The sequence below is a fragment of the Pan troglodytes genome, chromosome 3, assembly GCF_028858775.2.
Source record: "Pan troglodytes isolate AG18354 chromosome 3, NHGRI_mPanTro3-v2.0_pri, whole genome shotgun sequence".
Taxonomy (NCBI): domain Eukaryota; kingdom Metazoa; phylum Chordata; class Mammalia; order Primates; family Hominidae; genus Pan; species Pan troglodytes.
Window position 1 is genome coordinate 59,243,172 of NC_072401.2, and position 22,968 is coordinate 59,266,139.

Sequence of the window (22,968 nt, forward strand, 5' to 3'; positions counted from 1 at the left end):
CAAACGTGGAAGTGAACAATTCACAGGCAATTTCTTGACTCAAAGATGTTTCCTCTGACTGTACTCTCCCATTTCCCCTTGTCTTCTTAGAGAGCTCTTGTTCACCTTCCATTAATTATCACCCACTTCTTTCATGAAACTTTCCTAAAGCCTAAGTAGAACAAATTGCTACACATACTTTGAGCCCCCATGATTGTATTGCATCTATCATAGATGACGATATACCATCCACCATCTCTGGAATCTCTTGTCTTCCTCTACGCCTGGCACACAGCAGGTGCTAAGGATGTGTTTAAAAGATTTGAGTCCACAAAATTAAATGAGGTCCCTGTGAAGTTTCCGTATCTACCATGAGAGTTTAGCTTAATCTGAAGATACACAGAGGCCAAATTGCGGCACAACCAAAGCTCTGTCCCAGCCAAACCCACATATGCAGTGCAAATTTATCCTGAGCATTTATACAAAAGCTACACAAAGGTATCATTCCTGCAGATGATCTGGGAACCCACTCTGGGGATTATCCTAATCTGTCTCAACTCCCTATCCAAAAATCTCTATACCCTGCTCTCCTTTGTTCCATGGCACTTACAACCTTCCGCCATACTACATGATTTATTGATGTTCAGTATTTACGGACACTTACCAGAACATAAGCCCCACCAATGCAGGGATTTTTTTCTCTCTTGTCACAAATGGTGCCCAACATCTACATCAGTGCCAGGCACAGTGATTTTTTTTCTTTTTTTGAGACGGTCTCACTCTGTCGTCCAGGCTGGAGTGCAGTGGCACAATCTTGGCCCACTGCAACCTCTGTCTCCTGGATTCAAGTGATTCTCCTACTCAGTCTCCCATGTAACTGGGATTATAGGCATCTGCCACCACGCCCGGCTAATTTTTTTATTTTTAGTAGACATGGGGTTTCATTTCTTGATCAGGCTGGTCTCAAACTCCTGACCTCAAGTGATCCACCCACCTCGGCCTCCCAAAGTGCTGGGATTACAGGCCTGAGCCATTACGCCCCGCGACCGGCCTTTTTTTTTTAAGACAGAGTCTCACTCTCTATCAGCCAGGCTGGAGTGCAGTGGCATGATTACATCTCACCACAGCCTTGAAGTCTTTAATTTCCTCAGGCTCAGATGACCCTTCCACCTCAGCCCCCAGAGTAGCTGGGACTACAGGCTCACACCACCACACCTGGCTAATTTTTGTATTTTTGGGGGTAGAAAGAGAGTTTCGCCATGTTGTCCAGGTTGGTGTGGAACTCTGGGGTCAAGTGATCCACTCACCTCAGCCTCCCAAAGTGTTGGAATTACAAGCAGGAGCCACTGTGCCCGGCCCACAGTGCATCTTTTAAAAATCAGTAGTAATTCTTTCCTTCTATCTTAGAGCCCTCAAGAGTCATGAGTCACCACCTTTGCAGCCCCATCTTGCATTGCCCTTATTTCCTCTGCTCCATCCACTGATCGTAGGCTTCCCAGTAAGCTTCCAAGAATGGGAGGAAAATATCTGTATTTAACTCCTAAGCTGTAACGCTTTCCTTCTCTGCTCATCTGTTGGTACAGAAATAGTATTCAGATAGCCAGGTGTAATGGCTCACACCTGTAACCTCAGCATCTTGGAAGGCAAAGATGAGTGGATTGTTTGAGCCCAGGAGACCAGCCTGGGCAACATGGCAAAACCCTGACTCTACCGAAAAAAAAAAAAAAAAATTAGCTAGGCATAGTGGAGCATACCTGTAGTACCAGCTACTTGTAGCGGGGAGGGGGTTTGAGATGAAAGGATCACCTGAGCCTGGGAAGTCAAAGCTACAGTTAGCTGTGGTCATGCCACTGCACTCCATCCTGGTCGACAGAGTGAGATCCTGTCTCCAAAAAAAAAAAAAAGAAACAGTATTCAGACAGTTATACCAAATAACAAATAGAAGAAATAACCAAAGCTTTGTTCTTTCACTTCCAATAATAATCATTTCCATGTGGTGTTCACTTTGGATTTTTAATTGACGGTAGACAAAGACCAAAACTGAAAATGTTGAATTAACTTTTCTGATTGTCAAGCACATGGGCTAAATATGTTGAGAATATATCAACTGCTAGATAGATATAACCTAACTGAAAAATTGTGCCCCAAATACTGCAAATGCTCTAAAGTTCTATATACATTAGTTACAGCAAGATTTCTTTTGTAGTTACTAACCTTCAGGAGAAACAAACTAATCCACCACAAATCTGAATCTATTAAATACTGAGCCATGTAAAAATAGGACTCTACTGTATTTGTATTCAAAAAATAGCATCAGAAACTTCTCCATCCCCTAGTTTCAGCCAAATATGGCTCTTCCCTGCTTTAACCTTTTTTTTTTTTTTTTTTTTGAGACAGAGTCTCACTCTGTCACCCAGGCTGGAGTGCAGTGGCGCGATCTCGTCTCACTTCAACCTCTACCTCCCGGGTTCAAGTGATACTCCCGTCTCAGCCTCCCAAGTAGCTGGGACTACAGGTGCGTGCCACCTTGCCCAGCTAATTTTTGTATTTTTAGTAGAGACGGGGTCTCACCATATTGGCCAGGCTGATCTCGAACTCCTGACCTGGTGATCTGCCTGTCTTGGCCTCCCAAAGTGCTGGGATTACAGGCGTGAGCCACCGCGACCGGCCTTGCTTTAACCAATTTAGCTTACTAGACACAAGCCCATCAGCAGTAGTCATGGATATCATCTACAGTGCTATTTTGAATACAGCTTCTAAATTCTTGAAAACAATCAAACATTAGCAATGTAAAATTAAGCTCAAGATGAGAAGCTTCAAGTTGAGATACCTGAATATGGTGATTAGAACTAAAACAAGAAACTGCCCAGGCACGGTGGGCTCACGTCTGTAATCCCAGCACTTTGGGAGATCAAGGCAGGCAGATCACTTGAAATCAGGAGTTCGAGACCAGCCTGGCCAACATGGTGAAACCCCCATCTCTATTAAAAATACAAAAATTAGCCAGGCGTGGTGGCGCGGGCCTGTAGTCCCAGCTACTCAGGAGGCTGAGGCAGGAGAATCGCTTGAACCCGGGAGGCAGAGGTTGCAGTGAGCCGAGATCACGCCACTACACACTCCAGCCTGGTAACAGAGCGGAGACTCCGTCTCAAAAAAAAAAAAAAAAAAAAAGAAGAAGAAGAAGAACTAAAATAAGAAACAAGGACTTTTTTATAAAATCACCCAGTCCTGTCATCTAGCCCTATGCCAATCCGACAAACTCAGAATCAACTTCTAGGAGGAGCCTAAGAAATCCCTTTCCGTTTAAAGGTTTTAGGCAAGTTGACACAAGCCAGGTCCCCTATGCATATTGGAAATATCAAGTCTGCCCCTAGGTCAGCCTTGTTCAGTTTTGCTTAAACACCCTAAAAAAAAAATTCTAGATGTGAGCATGTGAAAATAAGAGTGAATTAAATTCTCAGTATTCAGACGTCAATGTAATGACTAAAAATTATTAGGCAAGGAAAGAAGAGAAATCTTAAGAAAATATCCTTTAAATGCTAATTTCTCCACAACAGTAAAACAGTATATGGGTGAGTTTCAACTTCTAAGTTTTTTATTAGTTTTCTAAACACAGACTAAACATGGAATGAGTGCATCACAACGAAGCCTTCAAAGGAGTTATTCCTCATGGTGTAACCCCTGTTTTCAGAGGACCTGAGGCTTATCTACTGCCTCCATATCCACATCTGGCCATCCCATCCTTCTGCCCTTCCCTCTCCACGTTCCCCTCCACTCGTCTGGAACAAACGATAAGTAAGTGAAATAATGACCAGCACTAAACATGACGCCAAAGTTGGCATTTACAAATGATTTTCAAAACAACTCCCCAGTGGACCTAATCAACCTAGGCAGGGCACACTATCCAAAACCTATTTGCTGGTTGTCTAAAAAGATAAAACTCGTCCTCTTCAGGGAAGTCCTCTGGGAGGAAGGGCGCCTCTAGGAAGCAAGGGGGCGGCTCCAGACCCCTTTCTCGGGGACCCCAGTCTGTGTCCAAGGGATCCCGACCCGAAAGTAGCTTTGTTTCAGGGTTACATCTACAGAACTTGTCATCCCAACTTCCCAGCCCTAAGACGAGAGAGGAAGTTAAAAGGGTCCTGGGATGACAGGGGGAAAGTACAACAGTCTTATCTTCTGTGCTTGGGACCCAGAAAAGAGCAATGGGCAGCCGCGACGGAGCCATTCAACCGAGCACCGCTTGGATACGGATTGTGCAGGCGAGTGGGAGATACCCACGAGAAGCGCGCAAACAAGCCCGGGAATGCGAGCGAAGGCAGAGACGGGGGTGATGAAGGAATCCAGGCGCTGGCCCCGGGGTGTGCCAGGGGGGAAGAACCTCCTCAGGGCTGCAGGAGCCCACGAGTACTCGAAGCCCTATGGGGAGGCGGCGGTTAGGTAGTCCGAGCGCTCCGCGCAGTCCCGGGGCCCCGCTTGGTGGTGACGCCGGGCCCCGGGAGCGCTGGGCCAGGAGGGTCGGGACGAGGGCGGGCGACGGGCGGCGGGCGGGGGCCCAGGTCCACCCGAACAAAGCCGGCGCGTGCGGGGCCTGGCTACTCACAACAAGAAGCTCATGTTGGCCGCGGGGCAGGCTGCAGGCTCGGCGGTCGCGAGGCCTCGGAGCGGCGTGGGCCAGGAAAGAAGAGGAAAGGCGAATGGAACAGGAGACAGGGAGGCGGAGGAGGAGGTGCCGAGAGCCGGCTGCTCGGTGGCCGCAACTAGTTCGGCTCAGCTAGTTCCAATGGCAGGCGGAGGGGGCGGAAGTGGGTAGCGCTCGTCTTGAATCACTCCAGGGGAGGGGAAGGAAAGGGAGGCGGGGCAGGCTCTCCGCGAGCCCCTCCCCAGCTCCCCGCCGCCCCCACCTCACGAGCTCTCGCGATAACGGTGCAAACCCACCCCGCCCCTCCGGCTGCGGCATGGGGTCTCTCACCTTCTGGTCTCCTCTGCTGCTAGGGACGACGCCCAGCGTGTGTGCCGCGGCTGCCCGGCCCCCCTGTCCACCCGGTTAGGAGTCATGGCAGAGCTCTCGGAGCCGCTCAGCTGGGCTCCAGAGGTCAGGGAGGAAGTGGGCTTCAGCTCGGGGATGTCAAGGTCCCGCAGTGAGGGGTGGAATTACCACCGGAGTTAGGCCCACAGTGAGTGTCCGGCCAAGGGCGGTGAAAGGTAATGGCATCTCTCAGTTCACCACGGAACCCAGCATGATAGGGTGGTCATCGGTGTAACCACTTAGGGGGCCAAAGCTTGTAAGCATTCTAATGCACAGAACATCCTAGAAGCTAGAAGCTATTCAGACCCACTTACAAAGGGACTTTTATTCTCACAGGGTTATGGGGCCAGGGCAAGCCTTTATATTCTGTTTAAGAATCCTTCACATACCTTGAATATGTCACCCCAGCATTACCAATTTAGGAGGGAAATACGGGTATCGAAGAGATGTCCGTCTTCTTTACTCACAACACCCATCAAATCTACAAGTTTTCAAAGAGAATCTGAGCAAAACAAATCATGTGCAGATATTAGCTCACCTTTGGCTTATCCCAAAGGGCAGAATACACTTTGAAGTAGGTGCAGATATGAAATGTATTATACTGCATATATGCACTATTATTTGGCACGTTGGTAAAGTGGTAAAAAAAAAAAAAAAAAAAAAAAAGTTTTAGGCCGGGCGCAGTGGCTCATGCCTGTAATCCCAGCACTCTGGGAGGCCGAGGTGGGTGGATCACCTGAGGTCAGGAGTTCAAGACCAGCCAAAGTTCAAGACCATGGCCAAACCCCGTCTCTACTAAAAATACAAAAATTAGCCGGGCATGGTGGCACACACTTGTAATCCCAGCTACTCGGGAGGCTGAGGCAGGAGAATTGCTCCAACCCAGGAAGCAGAGGTTGCAGTGAGCCAAGATCATGCCACTACACTCCAGCCTGGGTGACAGAGTTAGACTCCGTCTCAAAAAAAAATTTTTTTTAATAGAAGAAAATACTAGAATCTTGCACTATCTCAGGAACAGCAGAGGTTACTGGAATGAGAAAACTTACAGACTCAAAAGATTACCAGATCAGGATAAATAGCTAATGCATGCAGAGCTTAATACCTAGGTGATAGGTTGATAGGTTCAGCAAACCACCATGGCACACACGTTTACCTATGTAACAAACCTGCACGTCCTGCACATGTATCCTGGAACTTTAAATTAAATTAAAAAATTTTTAAAAGATTCCCCAAAAAGAAGAAAGAGGAGGATTTATCTTAATGAAAATAATAGATTTATGGTATAAAACCCTGTGCTCCAAATATTGATATGGTACTGACTTACAGTATAATTCTTTTTTTTTTTTTTTTTGTCGCCCAGGCTGGAGTCCAGTGGTGCAATCTCAGCTCACTGCAACTTCTGCCTCCTGGGTTCAAACAATTCTCCTGCCTCAGCCTCCTGAGTAGCTGGGATTACAGGCCTGTGCCGCCACACCTGGCTAATTTTTGAATTTTTAGTAGAGACGGGGTTTTACTATGTTGGCCAGGCTGGTCTCAAACTCCTGACCTCGTGATCTGCCCGCCTTGGCCTCCCAATATGCTGGAATTACAGGCGTGAGCCACCACGCCCAGCCCTGTATGATTCTTGTAAGGGTCTTCTGAAAGTAAGACTTGCATTACCAGATTACTGATTATCTTTGGAAAGAGTGAGTTGACCTGTCATAGCCTCAGTTTTAGCCCATTTAAAATGAGAGCCTTGTATCATTACATGATCTCTAAAATATCTTCCAGTTCTAAAGTTCTCTCCTGCCAGGGGCATCCTTCAAATGACTGGCACACATTTCCAAACTGCTCCCTGATTTGGCTTAGGTAGCCTTAGTTTTGGTCTGACATAATTTAGATGTATCCTGTGACACTGAATAAGGGAAAACTGGCAGAGGAAAGAATCTGCAAAAATACCTTCTGAGTATTTCTTTATCATACCACTAGAAGAGTTGCCTGGAATTAACATCCAATAAAACGTAAATATACTGGTCCTAAATGTGAGGGAGGTGTCAGGTTAATAATATACAATATGATTCCAGGTTAGACTTTAAATCAAATGATGTCTGTCATATAAAATTATTCAGCATATCAAAAACATTGGGAATTTCAGAATCAAAGAGAGTTTATATTCAAATAGATATTTATAATTATCATCTCTTCTGACCAAAATCTAATAACCTTTTGTTTATGAAGCAAAATTATTAAAATTTTTGTTCTATCCAACTTTTCAAAGAATTGAAATTATACTGTAACATGTACAGAATAGAACAGAACATGAGTGGGCATATGCTCTTTAAATATTCATTTGAATAAAGACACATGCACATGTTTGTTTATTGCAGCACTATTTACAGTAGCGAAGACTTGGAACCAACCCAAATGCCCATCAACGAGAGACTGGATAAAGAAAATGTGGCACATATACACCATGGAATACTATGCAACCATAAAAAAGAATTAGTTCGTGTCCTTTGCAGGGACATGGATGAAGCTGGAAACCATAATTCTTAGCAAACTAACACAGGAACAGAAAGCAAACACCGCATGTTCTCACTCACAAGTGGGAGTTGAACAATGAGAACACATGGACGCAGGGAGGGGAACATCACACACCAGGGCCTGTCGGGGGGTGGGGGGCAAGGGGAAGGAAAGCATTGGGACAAACATCTAATGCATGTGGGGCTTAAAACCTAGATGACAGGTTGATACGTGCAGCAAACCACCATGGGGGTTGATAGGTACAGCAAACCACCATGGCACATGTATACCTGTGTAACAAACCTGCACTTTCTGCACATGTATCCCAGAACTTAAAGTAAAATTTAAAAAAAAAGAGGGAAATATGTGTGTGTGTGTGTGTGTGTGTGTATGTATATATATTCATTTGAGGCCTGATGCCATGGCTCACACCTGTAATCCCAGCACTTTGGGAGGCCGAGATCGGAGGATTACTTGAAAGCAGGAGTTTGAGACCAGCCTAGTCAACATAGTAAAACCCCCCATCTCTATGAAAAAATTAAAAAAAAAAGAATAAATATATTCTAAGTGTATTTTGGCATGCTACACAATCGCACTTAACAAAGCTAGCAATTCAACCTGACCCTTATCAGTGCTCCTTAGATTTTAATTCTATTTCTTGCTTCATTAAAGCCACTGTACAATTTCAAGTGCTTCTCAAGGACAGATTAATTTGAATAATAGAAAAGAATGGGCCAGGCGTGGTGGCACACACTTGTAATCCCAGCACTTTAGGAGGCAGAGGCGGGCGGATCTCTTGAGGTCAGGAGTTGGAGACCAGCCTGGCCAACATGGTAAAACCCCATCTCTACTAAAAATACAAAAGTAGCCAGGCATGGTGGCACGCCCTGTAATCCCAATTATTCAGGAGTTTGAGGCACAAGACTCTCTTGAACCTGGGAGGCAGAGGTTGCAGTGAGCCAAGGTCATGCCAATGCACTCCAGCCTGGGTGACAGAGTGAGACCCTGTCTCAAAAAAAAAAGAAAGAAAGAAAAGAAAAAGAATGGAGGACCCGGGCACAGTGGCTCATGCCTGTAATCCCAGCATTTTGGGAGGCTGAGGCAGGCAGATCACCTGAGGTCAGGAGTTTGAGACCAGCCTAGCCAACATGGCAAAACCCCATATCTACTAAAAATACAAAAATTAGCCCTGCGTGGTGGTGGGTGCCTGTAATCCCAGCTACTCGGGAGGCTGATTCGGGAGAATCACTTGATCCTGGGAGACGGAGGAAGAAGTGAGCCAAGATTGCACCACTGCACTCCAGCCTGGGCAACAGAGCGAGACTCAGTCTCCAAAAAAAACAAAACAAAACAAAAAAGGAAAAAAGAAAGGAATGGAGACATGAAAGACTGATGAAGCTTGATGTCTTTCAGTGCATTTATTTATTGCTAAAACCCACAAAGCATCAAAACACAGAGGCTACTGGGCGCAGTGGCTCACGCCTGTAATCCCAGCACTTTGGGAGGCCAAGGTGGGCGGATCACCTGAGGTCGGGAGTTCAAGACGAGCCTGACCAACATGGAGAAACGCCGTCTCTACTAAAAATACAAAAAAATCAGCCAGGTGTGGTGGTGCATGCCTGTAATCCCAGCTACTCAGGACGCTGAGGCAGGAGAATCGCTTGAACCCAGGAGGCGGAGGTTGTGGTGAGCCGAGATCGTGTCATTGCACTCCAGCCCGGGCAACAAGAGTGAAACTCCCGTCTCAAACAAACAAACAAAAACAACAACAAAAAAACAGACACAGAGCTTATTATTTAATGTTTAAAATGGAAGAAGGAATGTTTTATTGACCACAAACCTAACCCAGTACCCTCCCCTTCAAGCTCGTTACTCTTTTGAATATGAGGTTTATGCAATAGGATAGCTAGATTTTGGGTTATAATCATTTATCTACTCAACAAGAATTCATTGAGTGTCTACTATGGGCCTCTGAGAGTTAAAAAAAAAAAAAAAAAAAAAAAGGCCCTAGTGTTTACCATCTGAATCCTATAGGTCATTGGGAAATACAAGTAATCAAATAAAAGCAAAATTAGAAAATGTGTAAGTGTCATGAAAGAAAGGGCCATGTTGTATATGAAGTCTTTTTTATTTTTTCAAGCAGAGTCTCACTCACTCTGTCACCCAGGCTGGAGTGCAGTGGCACGATCTTGGCTCACTGCAAACTCCACCTCCAAGTTCAAGCAATTCTCCTGCCTCAGCCTCCCGAGTAGCTGGGATTACAGGTATGCATGACCACACCTGGTTAATTTTTGTATTTTTTAGTAGAGACGGAGTTTCACCATGTTGCCCAGGCTGGTCTTGAACTCCTGACCTCAAGTGATCTGCCTGCCTCAGCCTCCCAAAGTGTTGGGATTACGGGTGTTAGCCACTGCGCCTGGCCTGTATATGAGTATATATTAAAGGGATCTTACCTATTTTGGTGGTCAGAGAATTGGATCTTGTCTATTCAGAAGTGAGTAGCATGTATATACTCCTTGTATTGTATTTAAATTCTGGTTACATTTATAAACAGCATAATTTGATAAAACAACTTTCCTAATCATCATGCCAACTCCCTTTTAGTGTTTGGAAGCACCACAACATAAAAATTGATGTTTGTTTTCAAAAAGCCAGTGTTTCAAAACTTTTTAGAAAGTACTACTTTGTGTATAATTTTGAGGATCTTAGTCCATAGGACAAAAATTATGAAAGATTCATTGGCCAGGTACAGTGGCTCACGCATCCCAGCATTTTAGGAGGCCAAGGCAGGAGGATCTTATGAGCAGCCTGGGCAACATAGGGCAACCCTATCTCCACAAGAAAAAAAAATTGCTGGGCATGCACCTGTAGTCCCAACTACTTGAGAAGCCAAGGCAGAAGGAGTGCCTGAGTTCAGAAGTTCCAGGTGGCAGTGAGCCACGATCCAGTCACTGTACTACAGCCTGGATGACAGGGTGAGAACCTGTCTCAAAATAAAATAAAAAGTTTCTTGCATGGGCCTTGTACTTGCTCAATAAATGTTGAATTGAATTTCTTGGTACATCAAGTTTACCATTGCCCGCAATTAATTGTTTTTCCCAGTAAATTCAAACCACATAGCAGTAAGCTGCCATGGGGAGAAGGAGGGAAGGTCCTTTTCAAGCCTATTCAAAACAGCTTATCCCAAATTGATAGGACATTACCAAGGTTGGAAAGTCTAAAATTAACTCCGCCAGCTGTGTTTTGGTTTGCTTCAGATAGCACATGGGCTCAGGGGGCTCAATTTGCTAGGCTTGTTTGTTGCTCCAATCTGCTGTGCTCTGAAAAAGTTTGTCTGCCTGGAGTGCACGTTGTGCACAAGACATGGTAACTAGGCAGCTTGAAAGTATATTGGAACTAAACAAATAAGTCTCTCCTTGAATCTCAGAAAAGCCTAGCAACAATGTAGGGGGATGGAGGAGTTATTGCTGAGTAGGTCATATGAATGGTTTAACATTTAACCTTGCTGAAGTTTCCCAGAGAGCAGGCTGCTGATGTGCTGACAGAGATAAAAGATGACGATGTAGTTTCAAAGAGTCTGTGTTTTTAGCCCACCCATCTCCACGAGGTCCTTTAGCATGAAGGACCATATATAGACATAGAGAGTATCCCAACTGGGTGCAACTTAAAAATATCCTAAGTATCAGCAGCTGTTACTTTCACCCACACAAATTCACAGTTGGCTTAATTAAATAGTGCCTGTTCTCAAGAGCTGCAGCCCTTTGGTTAGTACCCTAGGTACTTATGCTGCTTCCCTCTATTTCATTTCCTTCCTCAAAATAACAAAAAGCAGAATGGATGAATGAAAGGAATCAATTATTAGCAGTTCAGGGTTTGCTTCTATGTAAATAATAGAATGTAGAAGTCAGATCTTCGAATAGGGTTTTGACTCCCTGCCACTGGAATCCAAGGACAACCACTGGAATCCAAGGACCCTATGCAGTCCCTACTCTTGGACATTTGTTCTCTTGTGCCCATGGCCATTACCACGCCCTCTTCTTGGCATCTCTCTCATGTTTTCCAGAGTTGTCATAGTCACAACCATAGCAACCTGAGCAGGCCACAATCCTCTTATAGCTGGAGACATGAGATACTACGTTATACAACATAATTCCCCTGTCCTACACCAACAGGAGTTTGGTTCCCAATAGTCAAACCATTGATTTTTCCTCAGGATAAGTATTCCAGCCCTTCCCAAACGTTACTATTTTTGAGGTTTCTATGGCATCAAAGTAACCAGAAAGCATCCACAGAGTGGAAAACCAAGGTAATCAATCCCACCTTGAAATTTGACCAAGTATTTCTAAATCCCTTATTTATGGGCTGTACTCTGTGTTTCCACACGAATAATTCCATTTGAATACAGAATAAAGAGATTTAGCAAAAGAAAATCTTAGTAGGCAAGAAGATTTCCTATCCAAAATAGTGCTTTTAAAGGAAATGATCTTGTAATACACTCCTTAACAGGGAGCTGTCTGAGACCTTTCTGGAACCCTGCAGGGTGAAGGACCACTTGCAAGATTCAGTCAGTTGTCAGTGATGTTTCTTAAACATCTGCCATAAACCAGTCACCACACTAAGAGTAAGGATACAAAAGAAATACACAATATCACAACCTCAAAGAACTCATTTCTTGTTTGTTTTTGGTTTTTTTTTGAGACAGAGTTTCACCATGTTGCCCAGGCTGGAGTGCAATGGCACAGTCTCAGCTCACTGCAACCTCCACCTCCTGGGTTCAAGCAGTTCTCCTGCCTCAGTCTCCCAAGTAGTTGGGATTACAGGCATGAGCCACCACGCCCGGCTAATTTTTGGTATTTTTAGTAGAGACGGGGTTTCACCATCTTGGCGAGGCTGGTTTTGAACTCCTGGTCTCATAATCCACCTGCCTCGGCCACTGCGCCCGGCCAACAAAGAACTCACTTCTAATGGCAGAGGCTGACATGTAAACAAATCATTACAGGACAAAATGATTCCTTTTATAACAGGATTATACACAAAAGGCTACAGGAGGCCGGGCACAGTGGCTCACGCCTGTAATCCCAACACTTTGGGAGACTGAGGCAGGTAGATTACCTGAGGTCAGGAGTTCAAGACCGGCCTGGCCAACATGGTGAAACCCCGTCTCTACTAAAAATACAAAAATTAGCTAGGTGTGGTAGTGGGCGCCTGTAATTCCAGCTACTTGGGAGGCTGAGGCAGTAGATTCACTTGAACCCGGGAGGCGGAGGTTGCAGTAAACCGAGAGCACACCATTGCACTCCAGCCTGGGCAACAAGAGCAAAACTCCGTCTCAAAAAAAAAAAAAAAAAAAAGGCTACAGGAGCCCAGCTGATTTTTATTTTAAAAAAAGGATTGATTTGAGGAGGAAGATAAGGATCAAGGAGCGTTTTACCAAAACAAGGGGAGTTTTAAAGGATTATTATACCTTCTCCAGGTTTAGAAGAGGCGATGGAGGAGTAAAAAGACAGAGAAAAGGCGTTGCAGAAAGAGGAGGCAGCATGTATAAAGCCTAAAATGTGTAAAGGCATTAAAAAAAGAGTGTAGACGAAATGCTGACTACTGCAATAGTTGGCACATTAATATAGACTCTCATTTGCTCATTCATTCAACAAATATTTATTAAGCACGAACTGTACACCACTTGTGTAAGTATACACTGGGGACATAATAGGGTACAAAATAAAGTTCCTCCCCTAAGAAGTTTACATTCTAGTGGGGAAGGGATATTCTAAATATGTCAGTGTATAAACTCCCTAGTTGTATTTGCATTTTAATTATCCCTAACTATGACATGAAAATCTCAAGGCTTCTTTTTTCTTTTCTTTTCTTTTTTTTTTTTTTTTGAGACAGCGTCTCGCTCTGTGCCCAAGCTGGAGTGCAGTGGCGCGGTCTCGGCTCACTGCAAGCTCCGCCTCCCGGGTTCACGCCATTCTCCTGCCTCAGCCTCCCGAGTAGCTGGGACTACAGGCGCACGCCACCACGACCGCCTAATTTTTTGTATTTTTTTTTTTTTTAGTAGAGACAGGGTTTCACCATGTTAGCCAGAATGGTCTCGATATCCTGACCTCGTGATCCACCCGCCTCGGCCTCCCAAAGTGCTGGGATTACAGGCGTGACCCACCGTGCACGGCCCAAGCCTTCTTGAGGAGTATTTTTTAAAAGATCAAGGTATCAGGAATCAAGTAGGGGACAAATTCTGGAATCACAGCATAAAGACAAAAGCTCTCTGATTACTAAGCAGACAATAGTTCCAATGCTCATTTGAACTGTGCTTTAGTTGATAACACAGAATCACAAATTCAGTCCTGTAGGAGGTACTATGAATAATTAAAGTACAGCCTTTAGCTGTAATCTCAATGACTGCATAGCCAAATGACGCATCTAAAATTAGAGCAGGTGTGTATGTGTAAAGAAATCAAGATCGACCCACAATGGCATTTCTTTTTTTTTTTTTATTATTGTTATTTTTTTTTTTTTGAGACGGAGTATTACTGTGTTGCCCAGGCTGGAGTCAGTGGCGCTACCTCTGCTCACTGCAACCTCCTCCTCCCGGGTTCAAGCGATTCTCCTGCCTCAGCCTCCCAAGTAGCTAGGACTACAGGCACACACCACCATGACTGGCTATTTTTTTTTTTTTTTTTTTTTTTTTTTTGAGACGGAGTCTCGCTCTGTCACCCAGGCTGGAGTGCAGTGGCGTGATCTCGGCTCACTACAAGCTCCGCCTCCCGGGTTCGAGCGATTCTTCTGCCTCAGCCTCCCGAGTAGCTGGGACTACAGGCGCCCACAACCACGCCCAGCTAATTTTTTGTATTTTTAGTAGAGACGGGGTTTCACCATATTGGCCAGGCTGGTCTCAAACTCCTGACTTCGTGATCTGCCCGCCTTGGCCTCCCAAAGTGCTGGGATTACAGGCATGAGCCACTGCGCCGGGCCCACAACGCTGTTTCTAAGAACAAATCCTCCCACTTCTCCCCTGCGTCCTTCCTCCTTCTGGCAACCTCCAGGGACTTGCATCATCTATCAGAGTCACTGTCACAGGACCATCATGCTAGTAATTTCCATAAATCATCTCTGGATAATCAACAACCCTTACCAGGCCACACAACATGGCTCAAAAGGCCAGTTCCTCACAGGAGACCCATGTGGTTACTCTGGATAGGACTGAAAGCAGCACTTTGTTCCCTGTGATACCCTAGGGCCAGCCTTGGCTGCCTTTCCTGCCAGTGCTCATAAAGAGCTTGCATAATCATGGACGCATATGAGCATCTAAGCCAATGCCTAAAGGAGACCACAGAATCTTCAGGAAATGAGGGGAACCAATATTTATTTTCTGTCCTGTATGTAATTTTCTGCCAGTTTTCTTGCAAGACTGTACATCTTATTCATTTCTCACCACGCTATAAGGCAGATGTTATTGGCCTAGTCCTATGGATAAGGAAATTAAATCACATCTTGCACAAGACCAGTAGTAAGTAGTGAATCTAGAATTTGAACCCAGTTCTATCTAATTCATGTAGGATCAAATCATCCAGCTGGGCACACTTGCTCAAGCCTATAATTCCAGCACTTTGGGAGGCCGAGGCAGGAGGATCACTTGAGACAAGGAGTTCAAAACCAGCTTTGGCAAGATAGCAAGACCCCATCCTTATAAATATAAATGTAAAATATTTAAAAAGAAAAATGCAAGAATAATAGAATATTCAGTAAATGATGCTGGGACAACTGGAGAGCTCTCTGAAAAGTCTTGGTTTCCTACTTCAATTTCTTACACCAAATTAAATTCCAAATGGTTCAAAGACAGACCGGGTGTGGTGGCTCACACCTGTTATCCCATCACTTTGGGAGATCACCTGAGGTCAGGAGTTCAAAACCAGCCTGGCCAATATGGCGAAACCCCATATCTACTAAAAATACAAAAATTAGCCAGGTGTGGTGGCACATGCCTGTAATCCTAGCTACTCCGGAGGCTGAGGCAGGAGAATCACTTGAACCTGGGAAACAGAGGTTTCAGTAAGCTGAGATTGCCCCACTGCACTCCAGCCTGGGGGATAGAGTGAGACTCTGTCTCAAACAAAATAAAACAACAACAACAACAAAAAACCCCAATCATTCAAAGATTTATGAATAACCATTTGGAATTTAATTTGGTGTAGAGAAATTCAGGTAGAGAACCAAGACTTTTGCATTTATGAATTTTATTCATAAATCTTTGGACCATTTGGATTTTAATCTGGCATAAGAAATTCAGGTAGGGAACCAAATCAATTCTTATGAATAAAAATTGAACTCATGGCCGGGCGTGGTGGCTCATGCCTGTAATCCTAGCATTTTGGGAGGCCAAAGCGGGTGGATCACCTGAGTTCTGGAGTTCAAAACCAGCCTGGCCAACATGGTGAAAGGCCGTCTCTACTAAAAAATACCAAAAAAATTAGCCAGGCATGGTGGCGTGCACCTGTAATCCCAGCTACTCCGGAGGCTGAGGTGGGAGAATCGCTTGAACACAAGAGGTGGAGATTGCAGTCAGCCGAGATTGTGCCACTGCACTCCAGCATGGGCAACAGAGTAATACTCCATCTCAAAAAAAAAAATCAAACTCATGAAAATACTAGGAAAAAGGAGAAGAATTTTTTAATAATCTCAGGAAGAAAGCCTTTCTAGGCTAGACATAACTCCAGAATCCACACAGATGTACACATAAGATATTGATAAATTTAATAAATGAAAAAAAGTCAATAATAAAAAATAGTAATAACAGAATGTTAAGATCTACAGATTGGTGAAAATATTTGCAACAACTACAGATATAGTGCTTATTTCTTTGCTGTACAAACAATTCATAATTCAACAAGAAAAAAACCACAATACAATTTTTTTTATTCTTTGCTGTCATTCAAAGCACACGATACTGGCCGGGTGTGGTGGCTCATGCCTGTAATCCCAGCACTTTGGGAGGCCGAGGTGGGCAGATCACCTGAGGTCAAGAGTTTGAGACCAGCCTGGCCAACATGGCGAAACCCCATCTCTACCAAAAATACAAAAAATAGCCCAGTGTGGTGGTGCGTCCTTGTAATCCCAGCTACTCGGGAGGCTGAGGCAGGAGGATCGCTTGAACCTGGGAGGCAGAGGTTGCAGTGAGCTGAGATCTCACCACTGCACTCCAGCCTGGGGGAAGAGTGAGACTCCATCTCAAAAAAAAAGAAAAAAAACAACAAAACAAGGAACACAATACAATTTTTAAAGGTAGGAAAAATACATAAACAGAATATTCTGCAGCTGCAAATAAATGAGGCAAATCTATATGAATTGATTTCATATTATCTTTTTCTATTTTATTTTTCTTTTTTTGAGATGAAGTCTCACTCTGTCACCCAGGATGGAGTGCAGTGGCATGATCTCAGCTCACTGCAACCTCTGCCTCCCTGGTTCAAGCTATATTCTCCCGCCTCACCCTCTCGAGTAGCTGGGACTACAGGCAGGCACCACCACGCCCAGCTAATTTTTGTATTTTTAGTAGAGATGGGGTTTCACCATGTTGGCCAGGCTGGTCTCAAACTCCTGACCTCTGGTGATCTGCCTGCCTTGGCCTCCCAAAGTGCTGGGATTACAGGCGTGAGCCACCACACCCAGTCATCTGTTTCATATATTAGGAAAAAAAGGCTAGGCATGGTGGTTCACGCCAGTAATCCTAGCATTTTGGGAGGCTAAATCTAGAGGATCACTTGACCTTAGGAATTTGAGACCAGCCTGGGCAACATAGTGAAGCCCTGCTCTATTAAAAACAAAGAAGGAAGGAAAGGAGGGAGGGAAGGAGGGAGGGAGGGAGGGAAGGAAGGAAGGAAGGAAGGAAGGAAGGAAAGAAATACAGGAATCTATTGCTAATTTTAAAAAATAAGGTAGAGGAGGTATTTGAAACACCACATATTAGTTTCCTATAACTACCACAAATTCAGTGGATTACGACAATACAAATTTATTATCCTATAAATCTGGTGGTCAGAAATCTGAAGTGAGTGTCACTGGGCTAGGATCAAGGTGTTGTCAGGGTTGTATTTTGGAGGCTCTAGAGGAGAATCTATTTCCTAGCCTTTTCCACTTTAGAGAGGCTGCCTAAACTTCTTGGCTGACGGCACCACATCACTCCAATCTTTGCTTCCATCATTGCCTCTTCTCTGGTTCTTCTGCCTCTCTCTTCCATCTCTTAAGAACTCTTGTGATTACATTAGGCTTACCCAGCAAAACTGGACAATCTCCCTATCTCAAGATTCATAATTTAATAACATCTGAAAAAATCCCTTTTGCCATATAAAGTAGCAACATAATCACAGGTTCCAGAGGTAAAGATATGGACACCTATAGGGGACGATTATTCTGCCTACCACACCAAGCAGATTGATAAACTGAAGAGAATCAACTGAACAACTATTATAAGCAACGATATAATTCACGAGAGTTGCTGGAGATAAAATTAATATAAAATAGTCAATATCCCATTTATCTAGCAACCAAAATGGTAAAATACATAGAAATATATATGCTCTCAATTATGCAAGAAAACTTAGGGATTGGCCAGGTGCAGTGGCTCACGCCTGTAATCCCAGCACTTTGGGAGGCCAAAGCAGGTGGATCACCTGAAGTCAGGAGTGCAAGACCAGTCTAACCAACATGGCGAAACCTATCTCTACTAAAAATACAAAAAATTAGCCAGGCGTGGTGGCGCATGCCTGTAATTCCAGCTACTTGGAAGGCTGAGGCAGGAGAATTCCTTGAACCCGGGAGGCAGAGGTTGCAGTGAGTTGAAATTGTGCCATTGCATCCCGGCCTGGGCAACAAAAGTGAAACTGTCTCAAAAAAAAAAAAAGGAAAGAAAACTCAGGGATTAAACATAGGAATATTTTTCAGCCCAGCATGGTGATTCATGCTTGTAATCCCAGCACTTTGTTTTTCTTTTTTTTTTTTTTTTTTGAGATGGAGTCTTTCTCTGTCACCCAGGCTGGAGTGCAGTGGCATGATCTCTGCTCACTGTAACCTCCGCCTCCCAGGTTGGAGCAATTCTCCTGCCTCAGCCTCCTGAGAAGCTGGGATTACAGGCAGGTGCCACCATGCTCAGCTAATTTTTGTATTTTTAGTAGAGAAGGGGTTTCACCATGTGGGCCAGGCTGGTCTCCAACTCCTAGCCTCAGGTGATCTGCCAGCCTTGGCCTTCCAAAGTTCTGGGATTACAGGCGTGAGCCACTGCGCCCAGCCTAGTCCCAGCACTTTGGGAGACCGAAGCGGGCAGATCACTTGAGGTCAGGAATTCAATACCAGTCTGACCAACATGGTGAAACCCCATCTCTACCAAAAATACAAAAATTATCTGGGTGTGGTGGCACATAACTGAAACCCAGCTATTTGGGCGGCTGAGGCAGGAGAACTGCTTAAACATGGGAGGCAGAGGTTGCATTGAGCCAAGATCGCACCACTGCACTCCAGCCTGGGTGACAGAGTGAAACTGTCTCAAAGAAAAAAAAAAAAAGGAATATTTTTCAGTGTATGCTCTTTTGTATCATTTAAGCTATTTCATAGCCATCTTCTGTTGAACATTTGTATTAGTTCATTCTGATGCTGCTAATAAAGACATACCCGAGTGGGGAGAACATCAGGAAAAATACCTAATGCATGCCGGACTTAATACCTAGGTGATGGGTTGGTAGGTGCAGCAGACCACCATGGCATATGTTTACCTATGTAACAAACCTGCACATTCTGCATATGTACCCCAGAACTTAAAATAAAATAAAATAAATGTTAAAAGAGAAGGCTTGAAATATTCCCAACACAAAGAAGTGATAAATACTGGAGGTGATGGATACCCTAAATATTCTGTCTTGGTCATTACACATCCTATGCATGTGACAAAATATTACATGATGTGCCCCAAAAATATGTACAAATATTAGGTATCAAATAAAAAACTTAAAAATTCCAAAAAAGAAAAAATTACCCGTGACTGGGTAATTTATGAAGGAAAGAGCTTTAATTGACTCCCAGTTCAGCATGGCTGGGGAGGGCGGGGGGTAGGCAGTGGGGGAAGCCCCTTATAAAACCATCAGATCTCGTGAGAACTCACTCACTATTACAAGAACAGCATGGAGGTAACCGCCCCCATGATTCCATAACCTCCCACCGGATCCCTCCAACAACACGTGAGGATTATGGGAACTACACAGTTCAAGATGAGATTTAAGTGGGGACACAGCCAAACGATATTAGTTTGTAAATCTGATCTTGTCACTGCCTGTTTAAAACTCTGTATTTGTTGTTTTGTTTTGTTTTTGTGGCTATTAACCAACTCCCCTTTCCTATTTTGGGGAAATCTGCCATTGTGTATGGTTTTGGTAGGATTCAGCGACCCATCTTTTACTATGAAACCTGAAGAGGAAAGAAATTGGATCCTCCTGCCCTGGGCACTGACTCTGGAGGCAGCTCCACTGAAGCCAAGGGACACTTAGATCTGTTCATGGGAACCTGCAGAAACATGCCACAGTGGCCAGTCTGTTCTGACTGAAAAACGGCTGGTGTATTTTGTGTTTTTTGACCTGACGGAGTTCCTTGGCGTCTTTCTGCTTTCCAAGTTTTAGCCTCAGCCTCCTGCTGATTTTGTGAGTCCCACAAAACCATCCAATAATGTGGATCTTTTTTCCCTATTTCCTGCAATAAAAAAACATGACTCCAGATATCAGTCAGACCCCTTCGCAAGTCCTACAAGGCCCCACCTTATTTTTCTGGGTCTCCCTCTTATCCAACTCTTCCCCAGTACATACCTGGAATTTTCATAATGTCTGGAACATGCTATGCCTTTTTTAGCCCTTCATATGCGTCCAGAATGTTTTCTTCCCCATACGGAAAAGCAAGTCCCTTCTGAACTTTTAATACTCATTTAATTCAACTATAATTTCTGCAGATCATTCCTTCATGTTACTTTCTTTCGTACTTCTATCATCTATTACAATATTTATGACGTTATGTTTGAAGTATTTGAAGTTTTCCGTATCAAACCAAGAGGTCCTTGAGGGGATCAGACCAACAGGGGCAGGTCTAGCACACAGTATATTGAGCCTCCTTAGTAAGTATTCATTGACTGAATGAAGTTAGTTAAATGCCTTTTTGATGATTCAAGATTATCATGAACACTCCTCCTTTCTTGGTCCATTTCACTGTAGCTCTTTGGGGCTGGAGAAGAGTATAGGATGATTTGTTCCTTTAAAAATGTATCTAAGGCCGGGGTGGTGGCTCATGCCTGTAATCCCAGCACTTTGGGAGGCTGAGGCAGCTGGATCACCTGAGGTCAGGAGTTCAAGACCAGCCTGATCAACATGGTGAAATCCCATCTCTACAAAAATACAAAAAATTAGCTGGGCCTGGTGACTGGCACCTGTAGTCCCAGCTACTCGGGAGGCTGAGGCAGGAGAATCGCTTGAGCTGGGAGGCAAAGGTTGCAGTGAGCCGAGATCGCACCATTGCACTCCAACCTGGGCAACAAGAGCAAAACTTCGTCTCAATAAATAGATAAATATGTGTCTAATATTTGGCAGCTTAAATATAGTTTCATATGCATTTCCTTGTTGATTTTTGTTGCAATCATATGGGGCAAGCTAGGGTAATGAGTTTCAGAGTGATTGAGTAACTTTCCTAAGGTTACGTGACTTTAAGTCGTAATAATAATGATAATAAAATAATAAAAATAAAATTAACAAAAGAAAAACTAACATTTATTTAATAATTACTATGCCTAAGCACTGTTTTCTGGTTTTTGTTTTTTTGTTTACCTTGCTGTATCTCATTTGATCCTTTTCACTATGTGGTAAGTACTATTATTATCTGCATTTTGTAGATGGGGAAATTGAGATCTCTGTTGGGGTGGAATCAGTGTCCCAAGTCATTATGCTGAGCTGGTATTTACTGTGACCTCCTGATGATTCTTAGTGGTTATATTCTATGGCAATTTTTTTGTTGTTGTTTTTTGGGACAGGGTATTGCTATATTGCCCAGGCTGGTCTTGAACTTCTGAGCTCAAGCAATCCACCCACCTCAGCCTCCCAGAGTGCTGGGATTACAGGCATGAGCCACTGCTCCTGGCCTCTATGACTATAGCTTCTCTTTGTGCCATTTTCTTGTTAGCATGCAGTGCCATCTTGCTGCCACTTATTCGCTACTTCTTATCTATGCTGGAAACCAGGTGAGTAAACTTAATGGTATTGTGTCTAAAATTAGGAGGAAATAAATGAATATCCATGGATTCTGTAACTTCTTTTTTTTTTTTTTTTTTTTGTGACAGTCTTGCTCAGTCACCCAGGCTGGAGTGCAGTGGCACGATCTTGGCTCACTGCCATCTCGGCCTCCCAGGTTCAAGTGATTCTCCTGTTTCAGTCTCCCAAGTAGCTGGGACTATAGGCGCTTGCCACCATGCCCAGCTAATTTTTTGTGTTATTAGTAGAGATAGGGTTTCACCCTGTTGGCCAGGCTGGTCTCTAACTCCTAACCTCAAGTGATCCACCCGCTTCAGCCTCCCAAAGTGTTTGGATTACAGACGTGAGCCACCGTGCCTGGCCCAAGTCAAAGACCAGCCAGGTAAGGAGTTCGAGACCAGCCTGGCCAACATGGTGAAACCATGCCTCTACTAAAAATACAAAAAATTAGCTGGGTGTGATGGTGCATGCCTGTAGTCCCAGCTACTTGGGAGGCTGAAGCAGTAGAATTGCTTTAACCTGGGAGCCGGAGGTTGCAGTGAGCTGAGATCTTGCCACTGTAGTCCAGCCTAGGTGACAGAGCAAGACCTTGTCTCAAAAAAAAAAAAAAAAAAAAAAAGAATTTGACTTGATGCATTCAGTTCATTCCATGCATATTTACTGAGTGTTTACCATGTGCCCAGCACTCTACAGATGTTAGATAAATATTAGTGAGCAAAACTGACATCTGTCTATGGTATGCATCCTCACTCTATATTCAGCTACTATTCTAAATTTATAGCCCAAGGTCATCAAAAAAACACTGAAATTTTTATAGCAATGTGAAACTTCCCAAATATAAGCTCTTAAAAAGTAAGGGATTGGCCGGGCGCGGTGGCTCATGCCTGTAATCCCAGCACTTTGGGAGGCCGAGGCAGGCGGATCACGAGGTCAGGAGATCCAGATCATCCTGGCTAATACGGTGAAACCCCATCTCTACTAAAAATACAAAAAATTAGCCAGGTGTGGTGGCACGCGCCTGTAGTCCCAGCTACTTGGGAGGCTGAGGCAGGAGAATTGCTTGAACCTGGGAGGTGGAGGTTGCAGTGAGCCAAGATCGCACCACTGCACTCCAGCCTAGGTGACAGAGCGAAACTCCAACTCAAAAAAAAAAAAAGTAAGGTTACCAGGCCAGGCACTGTGGCTCATGCCTGT

General features: G+C 44.2%; 1 protein-coding gene across 4 annotated transcripts in view; it reads right to left on the reverse strand.

The window, feature by feature from the left end:
• MOB1B (MOB kinase activator 1B) overlaps window positions 1-4,872 on the reverse strand; it is an 85,541-nt gene extending 80,669 nt beyond the window's left edge. Inside the window, exons 1-2 of one of the 4 annotated variants that reach the window (XM_063809582.1) lie at window positions 4,580-4,779; window positions 1,734-1,861 (exon numbers count right to left, since the gene is read on the reverse strand). In XM_063809582.1, coding sequence (XP_063665652.1) covers window positions 1,734-1,840 — 107 coding nt within the window. In that variant the 5' untranslated portion in view covers window positions 1,841-1,861; window positions 4,580-4,779. Of the gene's footprint in view, window positions 1-1,733; window positions 4,396-4,579 lie in introns of all 4 variants that reach the window. The other 3 variants (XM_063809579.1, XM_001159188.6, XM_001159136.7) reach the window with 3 other exon arrangements.
• Window positions 4,873-22,968: the final 18,096 nt, after the last annotated feature.